This window comes from Meriones unguiculatus, chromosome 7 (genome assembly GCF_030254825.1).
Source record: "Meriones unguiculatus strain TT.TT164.6M chromosome 7, Bangor_MerUng_6.1, whole genome shotgun sequence".
Lineage (NCBI taxonomy): Eukaryota > Metazoa > Chordata > Mammalia > Rodentia > Muridae > Meriones > Meriones unguiculatus.
Window position 1 is genome coordinate 2,238,706 of NC_083355.1, and position 16,625 is coordinate 2,255,330.

At 58.0% G+C, this 16,625-nt stretch overlaps 2 protein-coding genes across 4 annotated transcripts in view; one reads left to right on the top strand and one right to left on the bottom strand.

Moving 5' to 3' along the window:
- Hgs (hepatocyte growth factor-regulated tyrosine kinase substrate) overlaps positions 1-13,507 on the bottom strand; it is a 30,967-nt gene extending 17,460 nt beyond the window's left edge. For all 3 annotated transcript variants that reach the window (XM_021637408.2, XM_021637409.2, XM_021637407.2), the window contains exons 1-7: positions 13,353-13,507; positions 12,027-12,111; positions 11,508-11,583; positions 11,044-11,136; positions 9,199-9,322; positions 8,140-8,192; positions 6,936-7,004 (exon numbers count right to left, since the gene is read on the bottom strand). In XM_021637408.2, the coding sequence (XP_021493083.1) occupies positions 6,936-7,004; positions 8,140-8,192; positions 9,199-9,322; positions 11,044-11,136; positions 11,508-11,583; positions 12,027-12,111; positions 13,353-13,389 (537 nt within the window). In that variant the 5' untranslated portion in view covers positions 13,390-13,507. The remainder of the gene's footprint in view (positions 1-6,935; positions 7,005-8,139; positions 8,193-9,198; positions 9,323-11,043; positions 11,137-11,507; positions 11,584-12,026; positions 12,112-13,352) is intronic.
- A 67-nt stretch (positions 13,508-13,574) lies between these two features.
- On the top strand, positions 13,575-15,745 carry Arl16 (ADP ribosylation factor like GTPase 16). The gene is made up of 5 exons (XM_021637443.2): positions 13,575-13,728; positions 13,832-13,890; positions 14,238-14,351; positions 14,960-15,075; positions 15,224-15,745. The coding sequence occupies exons 1-5, from the start codon at positions 13,614-13,616 to the stop codon at positions 15,393-15,395; spliced, it is 576 nt and encodes a 191-aa protein (XP_021493118.2). The 5' UTR covers positions 13,575-13,613; the 3' UTR covers positions 15,396-15,745.
- The last annotated feature ends 880 nt before the right edge of the window (positions 15,746-16,625 follow it).

Consider the following 16,625-nt stretch of genomic DNA (forward strand, 5'->3'; position numbering starts at 1 on the left):
CAGAGGCAGAGGCAGAGGCAGAGGCAGAGGCAGAGGCAGAGGCAGAGGCAGAGGCAGAGGCAGAGGCAGAGGCAGAGGCAGAGGCAGAGGCAGAGGCAGAGGCAGAGGCAGAGGCAGAGGCAGAGGCAGAGGCAGAGGCAGAGGCAGAGGCAGAGGCAGAGGCAGAGGCAGAGGCAGAGGCAGAGGCAGAGGCAGAGGCAGAGGCAGAGGCAGAGGCAGAGGCAGAGGCAGAGGCAGAGGCAGAGGCAGAGGCAGAGGCAGAGGCAGAGGCAGAGGCAGAGGCAGAGGCAGAGGCAGAGGCAGAGGCAGAGGCAGAGGCAGAGGCAGAGGCAGAGGCAGAGGCAGAGGCAGAGGCAGAGGCAGAGGCAGAGGCAGAGGCAGAGGCAGAGGCAGAGGCAGAGGCAGAGGCAGAGGCAGAGGCAGAGGCAGAGGCAGAGGCAGAGGCAGAGGCAGAGGCAGAGGCAGAGGCAGAGGCAGAGGCAGAGGCAGAGGCAGAGGCAGAGGCAGAGGCAGAGGCAGAGGCAGAGGCAGAGGCAGAGGCAGAGGCAGAGGCAGAGGCAGAGGCAGAGGCAGAGGCAGAGGCAGAGGCAGAGGCAGAGGCAGAGGCAGAGGCAGAGGCAGAGGCAGAGGCAGAGGCAGAGGCAGAGGCAGAGGCAGAGGCAGAGGCAGAGGCAGAGGCAGAGGCAGAGGCAGAGGCAGAGGCAGAGGCAGAGGCAGAGGCAGAGGCAGAGGCAGAGGCAGAGGCAGAGGCAGAGGCAGAGGCAGAGGCAGAGGCAGAGGCAGAGGCAGAGGCAGAGGCAGAGGCAGAGGCAGAGGCAGAGGCAGAGGCAGAGGCAGAGGCAGAGGCAGAGGCAGAGGCAGAGGCAGAGGCAGAGGCAGAGGCAGAGGCAGAGGCAGAGGCAGAGGCAGAGGCAGAGGCAGAGGCAGAGGCAGAGGCAGAGGCAGAGGCAGAGGCAGAGGCAGAGGCAGAGGCAGAGGCAGAGGCAGAGGCAGAGGCAGAGGCAGAGGCAGAGGCAGAGGCAGAGGCAGAGGCAGAGGCAGAGGCAGAGGCAGAGGCAGAGGCAGAGGCAGAGGCAGAGGCAGAGGCAGAGGCAGAGGCAGAGGCAGAGGCAGAGGCAGAGGCAGAGGCAGAGGCAGAGGCAGAGGCAGAGGCAGAGGCAGAGGCAGAGGCAGAGGCAGAGGCAGAGGCAGAGGCAGAGGCAGAGGCAGAGGCAGAGGCAGAGGCAGAGGCAGAGGCAGAGGCAGAGGCAGAGGCAGAGGCAGAGGCAGAGGCAGAGGCAGAGGCAGAGGCAGAGGCAGAGGCAGAGGCAGAGGCAGAGGCAGAGGCAGAGGCAGAGGCAGAGGCAGAGGCAGAGGCAGAGGCAGAGGCAGAGGCAGAGGCAGAGGCAGAGGCAGAGGCAGAGGCAGAGGCAGAGGCAGAGGCAGAGGCAGAGGCAGAGGCAGAGGCAGAGGCAGAGGCAGAGGCAGAGGCAGAGGCAGAGGCAGAGGCAGAGGCAGAGGCAGAGGCAGAGGCAGAGGCAGAGGCAGAGGCAGAGGCAGAGGCAGAGGCAGAGGCAGAGGCAGAGGCAGAGGCAGAGGCAGAGGCAGAGGCAGAGGCAGAGGCAGAGGCAGAGGCAGAGGCAGAGGCAGAGGCAGAGGCAGAGGCAGAGGCAGAGGCAGAGGCAGAGGCAGAGGCAGAGGCAGAGGCAGAGGCAGAGGCAGAGGCAGAGGCAGAGGCAGAGGCAGAGGCAGAGGCAGAGGCAGAGGCAGAGGCAGAGGCAGAGGCAGAGGCAGAGGCAGAGGCAGAGGCAGAGGCAGAGGCAGAGGCAGAGGCAGAGGCAGAGGCAGAGGCAGAGGCAGAGGCAGAGGCAGAGGCAGAGGCAGAGGCAGAGGCAGAGGCAGAGGCAGAGGCAGAGGCAGAGGCAGAGGCAGAGGCAGAGGCAGAGGCAGAGGCAGAGGCAGAGGCAGAGGCAGAGGCAGAGGCAGAGGCAGAGGCAGAGGCAGAGGCAGAGGCAGAGGCAGAGGCAGAGGCAGAGGCAGAGGCAGAGGCAGAGGCAGAGGCAGAGGCAGAGGCAGAGGCAGAGGCAGAGGCAGAGGCAGAGGCAGAGGCAGAGGCAGAGGCAGAGGCAGAGGCAGAGGCAGAGGCAGAGGCAGAGGCAGAGGCAGAGGCAGAGGCAGAGGCAGAGGCAGAGGCAGAGGCAGAGGCAGAGGCAGAGGCAGAGGCAGAGGCAGAGGCAGAGGCAGAGGCAGAGGCAGAGGCAGAGGCAGAGGCAGAGGCAGAGGCAGAGGCAGAGGCAGAGGCAGAGGCAGAGGCAGAGGCAGAGGCAGAGGCAGAGGCAGAGGCAGAGGCAGAGGCAGAGGCAGAGGCAGAGGCAGAGGCAGAGGCAGAGGCAGAGGCAGAGGCAGAGGCAGAGGCAGAGGCAGAGGCAGAGGCAGAGGCAGAGGCAGAGGCAGAGGCAGAGGCAGAGGCAGAGGCAGAGGCAGAGGCAGAGGCAGAGGCAGAGGCAGAGGCAGAGGCAGAGGCAGAGGCAGAGGCAGAGGCAGAGGCAGAGGCAGAGGCAGAGGCAGAGGCAGAGGCAGAGGCAGAGGCAGAGGCAGAGGCAGAGGCAGAGGCAGAGGCAGAGGCAGAGGCAGAGGCAGAGGCAGAGGCAGAGGCAGAGGCAGAGGCAGAGGCAGAGGCAGAGGCAGAGGCAGAGGCAGAGGCAGAGGCAGAGGCAGAGGCAGAGGCAGAGGCAGAGGCAGAGGCAGAGGCAGAGGCAGAGGCAGAGGCAGAGGCAGAGGCAGAGGCAGAGGCAGAGGCAGAGGCAGAGGCAGAGGCAGAGGCAGAGGCAGAGGCAGAGGCAGAGGCAGAGGCAGAGGCAGAGGCAGAGGCAGAGGCAGAGGCAGAGGCAGAGGCAGAGGCAGAGGCAGAGGCAGAGGCAGAGGCAGAGGCAGAGGCAGAGGCAGAGGCAGAGGCAGAGGCAGAGGCAGAGGCAGAGGCAGAGGCAGAGGCAGAGGCAGAGGCAGAGGCAGAGGCAGAGGCAGAGGCAGAGGCAGAGGCAGAGGCAGAGGCAGAGGCAGAGGCAGAGGCAGAGGCAGAGGCAGAGGCAGAGGCAGAGGCAGAGGCAGAGGCAGAGGCAGAGGCAGAGGCAGAGGCAGAGGCAGAGGCAGAGGCAGAGGCAGAGGCAGAGGCAGAGGCAGAGGCAGAGGCAGAGGCAGAGGCAGAGGCAGAGGCAGAGGCAGAGGCAGAGGCAGAGGCAGAGGCAGAGGCAGAGGCAGAGGCAGAGGCAGAGGCAGAGGCAGAGGCAGAGGCAGAGGCAGAGGCAGAGGCAGAGGCAGAGGCAGAGGCAGAGGCAGAGGCAGAGGCAGAGGCAGAGGCAGAGGCAGAGGCAGAGGCAGAGGCAGAGGCAGAGGCAGAGGCAGAGGCAGAGGCAGAGGCAGAGGCAGAGGCAGAGGCAGAGGCAGAGGCAGAGGCAGAGGCAGAGGCAGAGGCAGAGGCAGAGGCAGAGGCAGAGGCAGAGGCAGAGGCAGAGGCAGAGGCAGAGGCAGAGGCAGAGGCAGAGGCAGAGGCAGAGGCAGAGGCAGAGGCAGAGGCAGAGGCAGAGGCAGAGGCAGAGGCAGAGGCAGAGGCAGAGGCAGAGGCAGAGGCAGAGGCAGAGGCAGAGGCAGAGGCAGAGGCAGAGGCAGAGGCAGAGGCAGAGGCAGAGGCAGAGGCAGAGGCAGAGGCAGAGGCAGAGGCAGAGGCAGAGGCAGAGGCAGAGGCAGAGGCAGAGGCAGAGGCAGAGGCAGAGGCAGAGGCAGAGGCAGAGGCAGAGGCAGAGGCAGAGGCAGAGGCAGAGGCAGAGGCAGAGGCAGAGGCAGAGGCAGAGGCAGAGGCAGAGGCAGAGGCAGAGGCAGAGGCAGAGGCAGAGGCAGAGGCAGAGGCAGAGGCAGAGGCAGAGGCAGAGGCAGAGGCAGAGGCAGAGGCAGAGGCAGAGGCAGAGGCAGAGGCAGAGGCAGAGGCAGAGGCAGAGGCAGAGGCAGAGGCAGAGGCAGAGGCAGAGGCAGAGGCAGAGGCAGAGGCAGAGGCAGAGGCAGAGGCAGAGGCAGAGGCAGAGGCAGAGGCAGAGGCAGAGGCAGAGGCAGAGGCAGAGGCAGAGGCAGAGGCAGAGGCAGAGGCAGAGGCAGAGGCAGAGGCAGAGGCAGAGGCAGAGGCAGAGGCAGAGGCAGAGGCAGAGGCAGAGGCAGAGGCAGAGGCAGAGGCAGAGGCAGAGGCAGAGGCAGAGGCAGAGGCAGAGGCAGAGGCAGAGGCAGAGGCAGAGGCAGAGGCAGAGGCAGAGGCAGAGGCAGAGGCAGAGGCAGAGGCAGAGGCAGAGGCAGAGGCAGAGGCAGAGGCAGAGGCAGAGGCAGAGGCAGAGGCAGAGGCAGAGGCAGAGGCAGAGGCAGAGGCAGAGGCAGAGGCAGAGGCAGAGGCAGAGGCAGAGGCAGAGGCAGAGGCAGAGGCAGAGGCAGAGGCAGAGGCAGAGGCAGAGGCAGAGGCAGAGGCAGAGGCAGAGGCAGAGGCAGAGGCAGAGGCAGAGGCAGAGGCAGAGGCAGAGGCAGAGGCAGAGGCAGAGGCAGAGGCAGAGGCAGAGGCAGAGGCAGAGGCAGAGGCAGAGGCAGAGGCAGAGGCAGAGGCAGAGGCAGAGGCAGAGGCAGAGGCAGAGGCAGAGGCAGAGGCAGAGGCAGAGGCAGAGGCAGAGGCAGAGGCAGAGGCAGAGGCAGAGGCAGAGGCAGAGGCAGAGGCAGAGGCAGAGGCAGAGGCAGAGGCAGAGGCAGAGGCAGAGGCAGAGGCAGAGGCAGAGGCAGAGGCAGAGGCAGAGGCAGAGGCAGAGGCAGAGGCAGAGGCAGAGGCAGAGGCAGAGGCAGAGGCAGAGGCAGAGGCAGAGGCAGAGGCAGAGGCAGAGGCAGAGGCAGAGGCAGAGGCAGAGGCAGAGGCAGAGGCAGAGGCAGAGGCAGAGGCAGAGGCAGAGGCAGAGGCAGAGGCAGAGGCAGAGGCAGAGGCAGAGGCAGAGGCAGAGGCAGAGGCAGAGGCAGAGGCAGAGGCAGAGGCAGAGGCAGAGGCAGAGGCAGAGGCAGAGGCAGAGGCAGAGGCAGAGGCAGAGGCAGAGGCAGAGGCAGAGGCAGAGGCAGAGGCAGAGGCAGAGGCAGAGGCAGAGGCAGAGGCAGAGGCAGAGGCAGAGGCAGAGGCAGAGGCAGAGGCAGAGGCAGAGGCAGAGGCAGAGGCAGAGGCAGAGGCAGAGGCAGAGGCAGAGGCAGAGGCAGAGGCAGAGGCAGAGGCAGAGGCAGAGGCAGAGGCAGAGGCAGAGGCAGAGGCAGAGGCAGAGGCAGAGGCAGAGGCAGAGGCAGAGGCAGAGGCAGAGGCAGAGGCAGAGGCAGAGGCAGAGGCAGAGGCAGAGGCAGAGGCAGAGGCAGAGGCAGAGGCAGAGGCAGAGGCAGAGGCAGAGGCAGAGGCAGAGGCAGAGGCAGAGGCAGAGGCAGAGGCAGAGGCAGAGGCAGAGGCAGAGGCAGAGGCAGAGGCAGAGGCAGAGGCAGAGGCAGAGGCAGAGGCAGAGGCAGAGGCAGAGGCAGAGGCAGAGGCAGAGGCAGAGGCAGAGGCAGAGGCAGAGGCAGAGGCAGAGGCAGAGGCAGAGGCAGAGGCAGAGGCAGAGGCAGAGGCAGAGGCAGAGGCAGAGGCAGAGGCAGAGGCAGAGGCAGAGGCAGAGGCAGAGGCAGAGGCAGAGGCAGAGGCAGAGGCAGAGGCAGAGGCAGAGGCAGAGGCAGAGGCAGAGGCAGAGGCAGAGGCAGAGGCAGAGGCAGAGGCAGAGGCAGAGGCAGAGGCAGAGGCAGAGGCAGAGGCAGAGGCAGAGGCAGAGGCAGAGGCAGAGGCAGAGGCAGAGGCAGAGGCAGAGGCAGAGGCAGAGGCAGAGGCAGAGGCAGAGGCAGAGGCAGAGGCAGAGGCAGAGGCAGAGGCAGAGGCAGAGGCAGAGGCAGAGGCAGAGGCAGAGGCAGAGGCAGAGGCAGAGGCAGAGGCAGAGGCAGAGGCAGAGGCAGAGGCAGAGGCAGAGGCAGAGGCAGAGGCAGAGGCAGAGGCAGAGGCAGAGGCAGAGGCAGAGGCAGAGGCAGAGGCAGAGGCAGAGGCAGAGGCAGAGGCAGAGGCAGAGGCAGAGGCAGAGGCAGAGGCAGAGGCAGAGGCAGAGGCAGAGGCAGAGGCAGAGGCAGAGGCAGAGGCAGAGGCAGAGGCAGAGGCAGAGGCAGAGGCAGAGGCAGAGGCAGAGGCAGAGGCAGAGGCAGAGGCAGAGGCAGAGGCAGAGGCAGAGGCAGAGGCAGAGGCAGAGGCAGAGGCAGAGGCAGAGGCAGAGGCAGAGGCAGAGGCAGAGGCAGAGGCAGAGGCAGAGGCAGAGGCAGAGGCAGAGGCAGAGGCAGAGGCAGAGGCAGAGGCAGAGGCAGAGGCAGAGGCAGAGGCAGAGGCAGAGGCAGAGGCAGAGGCAGAGGCAGAGGCAGAGGCAGAGGCAGAGGCAGAGGCAGAGGCAGAGGCAGAGGCAGAGGCAGAGGCAGAGGCAGAGGCAGAGGCAGAGGCAGAGGCAGAGGCAGAGGCAAGGGAAGGGAAGGGAAGGGAAGGGAGGAAGGAAGGAAACAAAAAAACAAACAAAAATAAAGAAAGAAAGAAATAGGTCTTTACCCAATTCTGGAGAAAGACTAGAGTGGCCTTGACTCAGACCTCAGCCCAAGATGCTGATGTTCAGATCCCCAAGGTGAAGCTGGGCCCTGCCCATCAGGCAAACTTCAAATGAGGGTACTGACCATCATAAAAGCCATAAATCAAGCTCCTGACCCAAGCACTACATCGTTCTGAGCTGGATTTACTTACAATACCGTCAGGCTGGAGCAGAAGAGATAGGATGGCACAAGAGAAGCATGGCTTTTTGTGAAGATGACAGGGGCAAAGAACTGAACACCCGACTCCCTGGGGTACTCACCTTGCGGGTCACCACCCCAAACTGTACTCTGCACCGGTGGCACTCCTCAGCGTCCACCCAGTCAGGGGCCTGGGGACAACAGTCACGATCATATGAAGTTTTCCCTACTTAAGTGCTTAAGAGAGTTAACCCATGTCCCAGATAGGAATGGCACCCAGAGAAGGCCCAATGTGACTGGAGTAGCTGCGCCTAGCCCACCCAAATCAGTGGCCTAAACTACAGGCCCAGGTTAGGTTGCTTCAAAGAAAAGAACCTTCTCCAAACAGAAACCTTGTCATAAGTATAACCCTGGTACTTTTCAGTTTTGTAAACATGGGGTCTTTGTTGTTGTTGTCATTGCTTTCTGAGTCTTACTCTGTAGACCTGGCTGTCCTGAAACTCACTGTGCAGAGCAGGCTAGCTTTAAAGTCACAGAGATCTGCCTGCCTCAGCCTCCAAAGTTCTGGGATTAAAGGTGTGCACCACTGCAACTAACCTAGTCTTAGGGTTGTGTAAAAAAATTCACTCTGGGTCTGGTAGCACAGGCCTTTAATTCCAGCACCTGGAGGCAGAGGCAGGTGGATCTCCGTGACTTCAAGACTACCTTGGTCTATATAGCAGGTTCTAGGACAGCCAAGGCTATACAGGAAACCCTGCATGGAGAAACCAACCAAACAAACAAACAAACAAAACATACAATTCACCCACTCCTGTTTTTTTAAACAGTGCTAGAGATAAGACTTGGAGTTTTATCTGCCAAGAAGTACTCAGCCCTGAGCCATACTTGTATGAGCCAAATGTTCCAGTAGCTACAGCCCACAGGCCCCACACACACTTTTTCAACCTGACCTGTGGGACAACTGCTTTTTGTTGTTATTGGTTTTTTTTTTTGAGACAGAGCTTCTCTATGTAGCCTTGGCTGTCCTGAACTCACTGTAGACCAGGCTGGCCTCACACTCACAGAGATCGCCTGCCTCTGCCTCCTGAGTGTTGGGATTACAGGCGTGCGCCACCATGCAGGGCTCCACTTTCTTTCTTTCGAGTCAGGGTCTCATTACATACTTGGCACAGGACGTCCTAAAGTTCAAGGCAAGCCTTCTGTGGAATGCTGGGATTAAAGGCATGATCCATCCCTATCAAACCCCAAATAAGAAAGAGCTCCAGGGCCTCCTGCCTTCTTCCCAAAGCCCCTGAGAGCAATCAGTGGTGGTTGCCCAGGACTTACTCTCTCAGCAGCAAACATGGCGTCACTTTCCTTGAACTCCGGGAAGACATGTCCTGGGAAGAAAAGGTGGTCACCAACACTGGGCTCCTCCTTCCTCCCTTCAGCCACGTCCCAAACCCTGACATCTGCCTCACCAGCCAAAACTGACAGGATGTGGAGAGGACACTCAGAGTTCTCTGAGACCCAAGCCCAACCACGAATTACCAAAACATCCTAATCCACTATCCCCTCTCTTTAACCCCCACCAACTCTCTAGGGATGCTCTACCTCAAGGAATGCACACAGAGGCCATGAGAAAAAGACCTGCAGCCTCCATGACCTTGCCTAAAACCTGCCAGTGACTTACACACACTTACACACACACACACACACACATACACACAGAGCTTTCTGGTCTCGCTGTCCTCTGCCCTGAGCCACTCACATCTCTCCTGCAGAACTGGTGTTCTTTGCCAAGGCAGAGGTGGAGAGACAGTTCAGTGGTAAAGCATTGGCTGCTCCTTTCAACGGACCCTAGTTTGATTCCCAGCACACACACGGTAGCTCACAACTGTCTGTAACTTTAGTCCCACACTGGCTCCTGACCTTCAGGGGCGCCAGGTCCAGAGATGTATACAGCAGGCAAAGCACCCATAAGCAGTAAGACAAGGTAAACAGGTGCCATGGCCCTGCGACTGCTCCTCGGGGCAAAGTCCCTGCAACCCAGGGCATTGCCCAGAGAGGTCTTCCCTGACAGCTCATCCTGCGCTGCCCCCAGGAAGCATGTCACTGTGACCTGCGCTCACCTACAGACTCGACTGTTTACCATCTGAAAATAGCAGACTCCCTAAGGAGGGTGAGTAGAAAGCAGGGCTGTGCCAGAGCTGGGGCTCAGCTCCACGTGGCTCTCCAAGGTTTGGGGAACACTGCCTCCTTACTCCCACTGCCGGTCCCTCAGGGAGGACCAGCCCATTCTCCCTTACCCTGTATCCTGGGACCACCCAGCTTAACTGCTAGCCTGAAAGTGTATGGCTCCTGGTGACCGTGTTCTCAGCCTGGGGCTGGCGCATTCTAACTCACCTTCTACCTTCATGATCTGGTATGTGTCCTGCACCACCTTGTACTTGGGCTCATTCCGGAAGGCATGGGCCCAGGCCTGGATCAGGTACAGGATCTTGTTCCGAACATTAACTTCTACTTGCCTCTGTGGGGTGACAAGAAAGTGGGAAGGGCTGCAGGACACTTTTTTTTTTTTTTTAATAATTTAATTTTATGTGCATTAGTGTGACGGTGTCAGATCCCTTGGAATTGGGGTTACAGACAGTTGTGAGCTGCCATGTGGGTGCTGGGAATTGAACCCGGGGCCCCTTGGAAGAACAGACAGTGCTCTTAACCACTGAGCCATCTCTCCAGCCCCTGCAGGACACTCTTAGTGTCAGACATCTCAGTGGGAAGAACATTTAGTGAAGCCAATTGCCCTGAGCAGAGACAACTGGCACAAAGGCCTGGGAGAGTCCCTGGGGTGGCCAGGCACCAATCTAATCTCAGGAGTCATCCTCCTGGGCGTCTATACTTGCTCAAGGTCACAGGTTTGTTTGTTAGTCTGTTTGTTTTCTGAGACAGTTTCTGTGTGTAGCCCTGACTGTCCTGGACTCACTTTGTAGATCACGCTGGCCTTGAACTCAGAGATCCACCTTCCTCTGACTCCCTGAGTGCTGGGATTAAAGACATGTGCCCGGATGGGTCACTTTTTAGTCCTGAAAGAAATTAGGGGACTCCCAGAAACTACACTGGTTCATCTATAACCACACTTCCTTCCATCTGTCCAGGGAATCCTGGTCAGTAACACAGGTGTCTGGAGTGCACAACCATTACTAAACCATTACTAAACTAGTGCTACAAGGATGCACTAGGCAGGCAGGACTAGAAAGCACTGCCTTTGGTCTGAGGAGATAGACACCTCAGAGCCAGGTCTCCCTCTAGCCACAGTCTGAGAGGCAGGGAGATAGCACCTCTAGAGGTTTCTCCACTTCTCCACAGGGCTCAGGCCCTGTGCGCCACAGTCCACCCTCATGCTTGGCACTCTCTCAAGGAGGCCACGATACCTTATGTTTAATGACACAGATAAGCTCTTACGCCGAGATCTGGGTTTCCCTCTAAGCCTTTCCTCCACTAGAGGGGCAAACCGGCCTGGTGCATCTCCACACAGCTAAAACAAGAGCAGGGACGGTTCCTAATGGTTTGCCTTCCTCCACCTAGGACCATCAACACACTGGCCAAATGACAAGGGCCCAGCTAACAGCTCAGTGCCTGAGACAGGTTCTTGGCAGCATGAGTTGAGGGTGGGGCTTCCTATGAGACCAAATTCCATACCTGGTCACATGAAATGGTGAACAGTGTCACTCTGCCAACCTGGGGGCATCACCATCCACATCACAACCCTTTAGGTAGTCCTAGGAATAACCTCACACGGATTCAGAGCCTTTCCTCCTCTGCTGAGGGGTGTGAATTCCACACTTCCTGAGGCTCCCTGCTCTATCTTTCTGCCCTCCCAACGCTGTCACAGACACACCCTCCCTGCTCAGTCTCTCCCATCCCTGAGCGTGCTGCTCTGAGCTTCTTCAAGCTCTGGTTACACATAATTCATGACCATCTCTGCCCACAGGCAAAAAACCTACTGACCCTAAAGACTCAGCTCCATGCTCCGTTTCTGGGAAGCAGAAGAGTTCCCCAGCCCGAAACAAAGTGTCTTTCTCATCTCACACATGAGCCTGGAGGTGCCTCTCCCAGGACCTAAGCTAGAACCACAGTATCAGAGAACTAACTCTTACCCTCACCTCCTCTAACACAAACACCGCTGCTCTTGCTCCAGGTGGCGGTTCTCTACCTGAATCCACCTTCCCCCGTGACTCCCAGAACACCTACCTTCAGCAGTTCCTTCAGTTCCTCCATGGTCTGTTTGTTGGCCACTTCATCGTGAACTGTCTGGCCGCAGTTCTTTACCACAGACTCCATCACCTGAAAACCCCAAGGAAGAGAAAGGCCTACCTTGTGTTTTGGGCAGGGAGCCTCTAACAGGCTTTTGAACCTATCAAACTTGCCAGAAACCCCAGGCGGCAGCTCAAAGACAGGCCACGATAACACGTGTGGTCAAAGGTCACTGCTACTCTGTCCCTCAGGGGGGTGTTTGGACTACAACTAGAATGTTGCCTTCCTGTTCCCATAAGTGACCAAGCGTGATGGAAATGCTCACAGCTGTCCTTAGGGCTGCAGGGAGTCCACTGGTTGTGGTACGTGCCCGGGGAATCAGGCGTGACTGCCTCACAGTACAAAGCTAAGAATTTTTGAGTCTGGAGACCAAAACACAACTGCAACAGGGCTCTAGTTACCTCCAGAGCATACAAAGCCACATGTGGGTTCTTATCATTGACCTTCTTCTTGATGGAATTCACAGCATATTTTGCTCTGAAAGAAAAAACAAAGATTAATAACAGCAGAAAGAGAAAAGGAAAGGAAACATCTCAGCAAGGTGAGGCATGCTCTCCACCACCTTTATTTATTTTGACAAACTCAATGCATAGTTAAGGAAGACTTTGGACTTCCCAAGTCCTAGGGTTACAGGCCACCATGCCTAGCCTATGTGGTGCTGGGGATGAAACCCAAGGTTTAACACATGCTAAGAAAATACTCTATCAACTGAAGTATGTGCCCCGCCTTCCACCCACCACAGTGGTCCTTTAGACCTCCTAGAAAATATCAACAAGACTTAAGTATATCCAAACTGCACAGCCTTCAGTGTCTCAAGATACCAAAACCCCCAGGACGTGGGCCAGGCAGCTGCCTACATAAAGAGCTCAGAAGAGGGGGTTGGGCACCAAAAGACGTCAGCACTGGCCCTCCTCACTTACTGCGTGTCTCCCTGACGGATCAGGTCGCAGATCTGTAGAATGGACTCCCAGTCTGTCTCCAATAGCAGCTGGCTGGTGGCTTTGTCTGAGGGAAAGAAATGCCATTCAAGGAGCCCACTGTGCTGTGTTTCCGAGGTGGCTCCCAGGCCAGCAATTTCCCGCTTTTTAAACAGTTGAAGCAATCAGAAAACCCTCTTGAGGTACACTGACAACCACAGAAATGGCATCCTCCCATGCAAGAAGCAAATTTGAAATTACAGAGAATAATGGCTGCTGCACTTGTCCCGTATCAGTTGTCATTTCAAGCTCTGAATTCAGTCAGTTCCCACAGAACCTCATAAGATGGGCACTACCTGCATCCCCTTTAAAGAGGGCGGTGAATGCCCCAAGTCAGAGCTTGCTAGGCAATTGGAAACGCCATGCTCTGCTGCCTCTCAAAAGGGTCACCTATCTCTCAGTGTCTTAGCTCGTAGCTGGACAAGCTCTGGGGATATGACGGACCACGACTTCTCCACTCCTCCAAGGACTCCCTAGCCAACACCTTGTCACACCCTTAACACTCCTGTTTTATAAAAATGAGCTATCCCAATATACAGCACCTTCGCTAGCAATTCAACAAGTTACTGGATTCATACCTGAAGAATTCTTACCAGGAATGAGAGTAAGGAAAATGTTTCATCTAAGATCCCCTTTGAAAACTTTAGTTCAGAAAGATGAGCAGACCATGGTGGCACCCTGGCACTTGTTCCTGGACACCGAACATTTTTATTGAGGGAATGGAGCATGAACGTCGAACCCATTTTCCCTCCTAAAGTTTACTCTCCAGGAGGCTCAGATAGGATCCAAAAGCACCTTCCACAATTAGAAAAAATGTCTTCCAAAACCCTGGGGTACTTCCAGAGCCCAAGGGATAATTAGGGTGGGGCTGGCGGGGTCCGAGGAAGCATTCCTCAAGAAGCTTAAAAGGTTTAAGGAAGGCAGCGTCGGTTTCACCCTTCCAGCAGGTTTTAGGGTCAGGGGACCGGCATGAAGCTAAGATCTGAGTCACAGACTTCATGACTCAGGACTTTGGCCCAATCGGTTCAGGGCCGTCGGACCCGGAGGAAGAGAGGTCCACTGCGGACTCCCAAAGAGCATTCCTCACTGGAAGCCCGGGCCGCGGTGCCCAGCACGCGCAGCCACACCCGAGGCCTGGGAATCGTGCAGTGCTCCCGGGAGGCCGGCGGCCGGTCAGGGTGGGCCCGCCCGCCCCCTTGAGACCTACGGAGGCGGCGTCGGGCGGGTGCGCGAGAGGGCTGACGCCGAGCTGGCGGGCGGACGCGTTACCTAGGAGACGCTCGAAGGTGCCGCTGCCTCGCCCCATGGCGACCCCACTCCGGACCGACGCCGCAGGCGCTCCCTCTTTCGGAGCTGACGCGCCCCCCAACTTCCGCTTCCGTCTTGCTGTTTTCTGCTCGCGCACGCGCAGTGCCTCCGCCCCGCCCCGTAACCTCCTCCGAGGGGAGGGCTTGCGCTTGCCCGCTGACTCTGAGCGTCCATTGGTCCGAGCGACTAACCCAAGAACAGTTAGGAAAAAAGATCCATCCAATGAGCGTTGGGCGGAGGCGGGCTCTGACGTACAGGTGCGTGGACAGGCCAGGGATGTGTCTCCTGCTGGGGGCTGCGGGGGTCGGGAAGACCCTGCTGGTGAAGCGCCTGCAGAATATCCTTCCGCGCCGTGTTGGCGGGAGGGAGCCCAGGCGGGAGGGAGGGTGGAGGGAGGGCACGCTGCCCTCTGCCTCACTCAGACCCTTGACAGACCGTACAGCTGAGCTCGAGAGATGGCAAGGGCGACCTGGGAGAGGCCCCGCCGACGCGCCCCACGGTAGGTGTCCGCCTCCCCCGGGGTCACCTTTGCCGCCGAGTGCCTCAGGCCTCTCCTAGTGTTAACCGTGGTGCCAGTGGTCAGTGGGTTGGGTGCTGTCTTCGGGAGAGGACCTCCCGCCACTGGACAGCTGGGTCTGCAGAGAACCCGAAGCCCGCCTCTCTGGGCACTTTTTTCAAGAGACTCATTTCGCTGTCACCCTCAGGGCCCACGTCTGTGGTTGACGTCGGACCGGAGTCCCAGAGCTGCTTTTCTCGGTGGCGGTCCGAAGCTCCCCACCGCAGAGCTGCCTTCCAGGGCTTTACACCGCTCGCACTGGTCTGCGCATTGTGTTTTTTTTCCCACAGGTGGGTACCAACCTCACTGACATCGTGGCCCACAGGAAGATCACCATCCGAGAGCTCGGGGGGTGCGTGAGCCCCATCTGGCCCAGCTACTATGGAAACTGCCATTCGCTTCTGGTGGGTCAGCACTTCAGGCTTCTTTTGTGGTCAGTGTGTCTCCCTGTTGTCCCATACAAAGCAAGTACGAGAGCCTGCTTTGTATGAGAGGGGTTTGGCGGTCTTGGGTGACTGTTCAAGGAAAGGGGACCTAGGCACCATTGCTTGCCCTCAGGCATTGGTTTGCTCCCCTGAGCAGGGCTCGGGCACCAGGAGGGCTTGCTGAAGGCACTGCTTGTTCCTCGCCGAGGTACCTGAATATGCCCAACATTTCTACATCCCCTGGTCGGTCCTGTCCCTAGAAGTAAAGCTCCAAATTCTGGGATGGAGAACTGATAGTCACAGGAGTAGACTCCATGAAAAAAGGCACCCACGACATCGGGTCGTCTTTCTATAACTAACGCCCCTTTGCTGCATATTTCCAAAGCCTGTTGCTTAAAAGCCCTTCTGGGGCTGGACGTGCAGCTCAGCAGCGTGCGTGCCTGTCTTCACACGAAGCCCTGGGGGGCAATCTCCAGCATCATGAAAAGAAATTCTCATTTTAAAAGGTGCTCTTCCGGAGTCCTTGTGTAGTGCCCACGTGAAGCACTGGCCAGGACTACCTTCCATAATATTTTCCTTTTTCCTAGTTTGTGATGGATGCCTCCAACCCCACCCAGCTCTCTGCATCCTGCATGCAGCTCTTGGGTCTCCTTTCTGCACAAGAACTTGCAGAAGCCTCAGTCCTGATACTCTTCAATAAAATGTATGGGTCTAGGGGCTGGGGATGATGGTGGGCAGGGCATCCCAAGGAGTGCAGCAAGAGCATGGGGGTCCACGGAGGTGGAGGGGAGGTGCAGCTGGGGGAGGGCACACTTGTGGAAGGTACCCCTTTGATAAATGCTTCTTTACAGTGACCTACCCTGTTACATGACCGTGGAGGAAATAAAGTCGCTAATGAGGCTCCCAGACATCATCGCTTGTGCCAAGCAGAACATCACCACAGTAGAAATAAGTGCCAGGGACGGCACTGGATTGGCAACAGTATTGCTCTGGCTCCAGGATCAACACAGATGCAGCAGCTGACTGCAAGATGGAGAAGTATGGCTGACCCACCCGCACCTAGGAGACAGGGAATGGCTTGGTAGCCTCTGAAGGTCTGTTTTGACAGGGCAGACCACCCTGTGTGTCCCCAAGTGATAGGGATCTCTGCAGTGATGGTGGACAAGACTGAGGGGACAGGCTGCAGGTGGCTGATGCTGTCTGCCATCTAGAGGACCACGGCTGAAACTCACACAAGGACCCGGACCTGTCTGAGGGCTTGACACCACACAGCTACACTGAGCCCACATCCTTTTTGTAGTACAAGCCTTGCCTTTCTGAGTTCCTGTTATCCTGACCATGTTCCCAGAAAAATACAAAGTTAAGGAAGACAATGAGTAAGAACTGTGTCTCAGATGAGAAAGACCAGGCAGGCTGTTGTACATACCTGTGGCTTGAGCTACTCAAGAGACCGTGTGGAAGGATCATTTTGAGCTAAGGAGTTCAGCTTCTCCCAAAACAGTGGGAGTGGCAGGGGCAGGTATGGTGGAGCACTCCTTTAATCCCAGCACTTAGGAGGCAGAGGCAGGATGATCTCTGTGAGTTCTGGTCTACACAGTGAGACAGTCTCAAAAAAACAAAAATATCAAGGTGGGGGAGGTGCTCTCAACAGAAACAAGAGTGTTTTAACTGGTTCATTTGCTCAGTAAGCTTGAGTGCTCAAAGAGGTGGGGGGGAATGAGTTCCCACAGGTGGGCAAGAAGAAGCTCAGTCAGCACACAGGAGGTGGGAACATTCTGCTGGGACTTAGGGAACACCTGACAGCTTGACCAATATGAGCTCAAATCTGCTGAGAAAAACCTGTAAGATGTGGGTGCCCGATTTCAACCAGGACAGCACAGGCAACTGCAGAACCCATAAGTATTTTGCTCTTCACACCATCAAGAGCTACTTTCTGTGTCAGTGCCTCAGTTTGATGCCCGCCCCACCTGTCAATAGTTAAAGACTGCTTTCATGGTCAGGAGTCCAAGATGGCAGCAAAGACCAGACCTGAGCCTGGAGTGGGCAAGGAGCAAGAGCTGCCACGTGGCCTTCTATGCCAGAGTGAGAAGCGTGAGGAAACTATACTGGATGTGGTTCTCTACCACCGTTAGGCCTAAGGTCTGTGTGAGGAGGCTCAAGCACAGGCAGGTAACGTGTTCTATAATAAAGCAGAGTTGGGGCTGTTCCATGCTCTCTTCTCCCCCTCCAGCTTGGGCACTGGACTGGGCTGGA

What these genes read in the sequence shown, in the direction of transcription:
- Arl16 (XM_021637443.2), top strand. Translation starts at nt 13,614, where the DNA reads ATGAGCGTTGGGCGGAGGCGGGCTCTGACGTACAGGTGCGTGGACAGG. An exon ending in CCCCGCCGACGCGCCCCACG is followed by an intron (nt 13,891 to 14,237) that starts GTAGGTGTCCGC and finishes TTTTTCCCACAG; the next exon opens with GTGGGTACCAACCTCACTGA. An exon ending in CTGATACTCTTCAATAAAAT is followed by an intron (nt 15,076 to 15,223) that starts GTATGGGTCTAG and finishes GCTTCTTTACAG; the next exon opens with TGACCTACCCTGTTACATGA.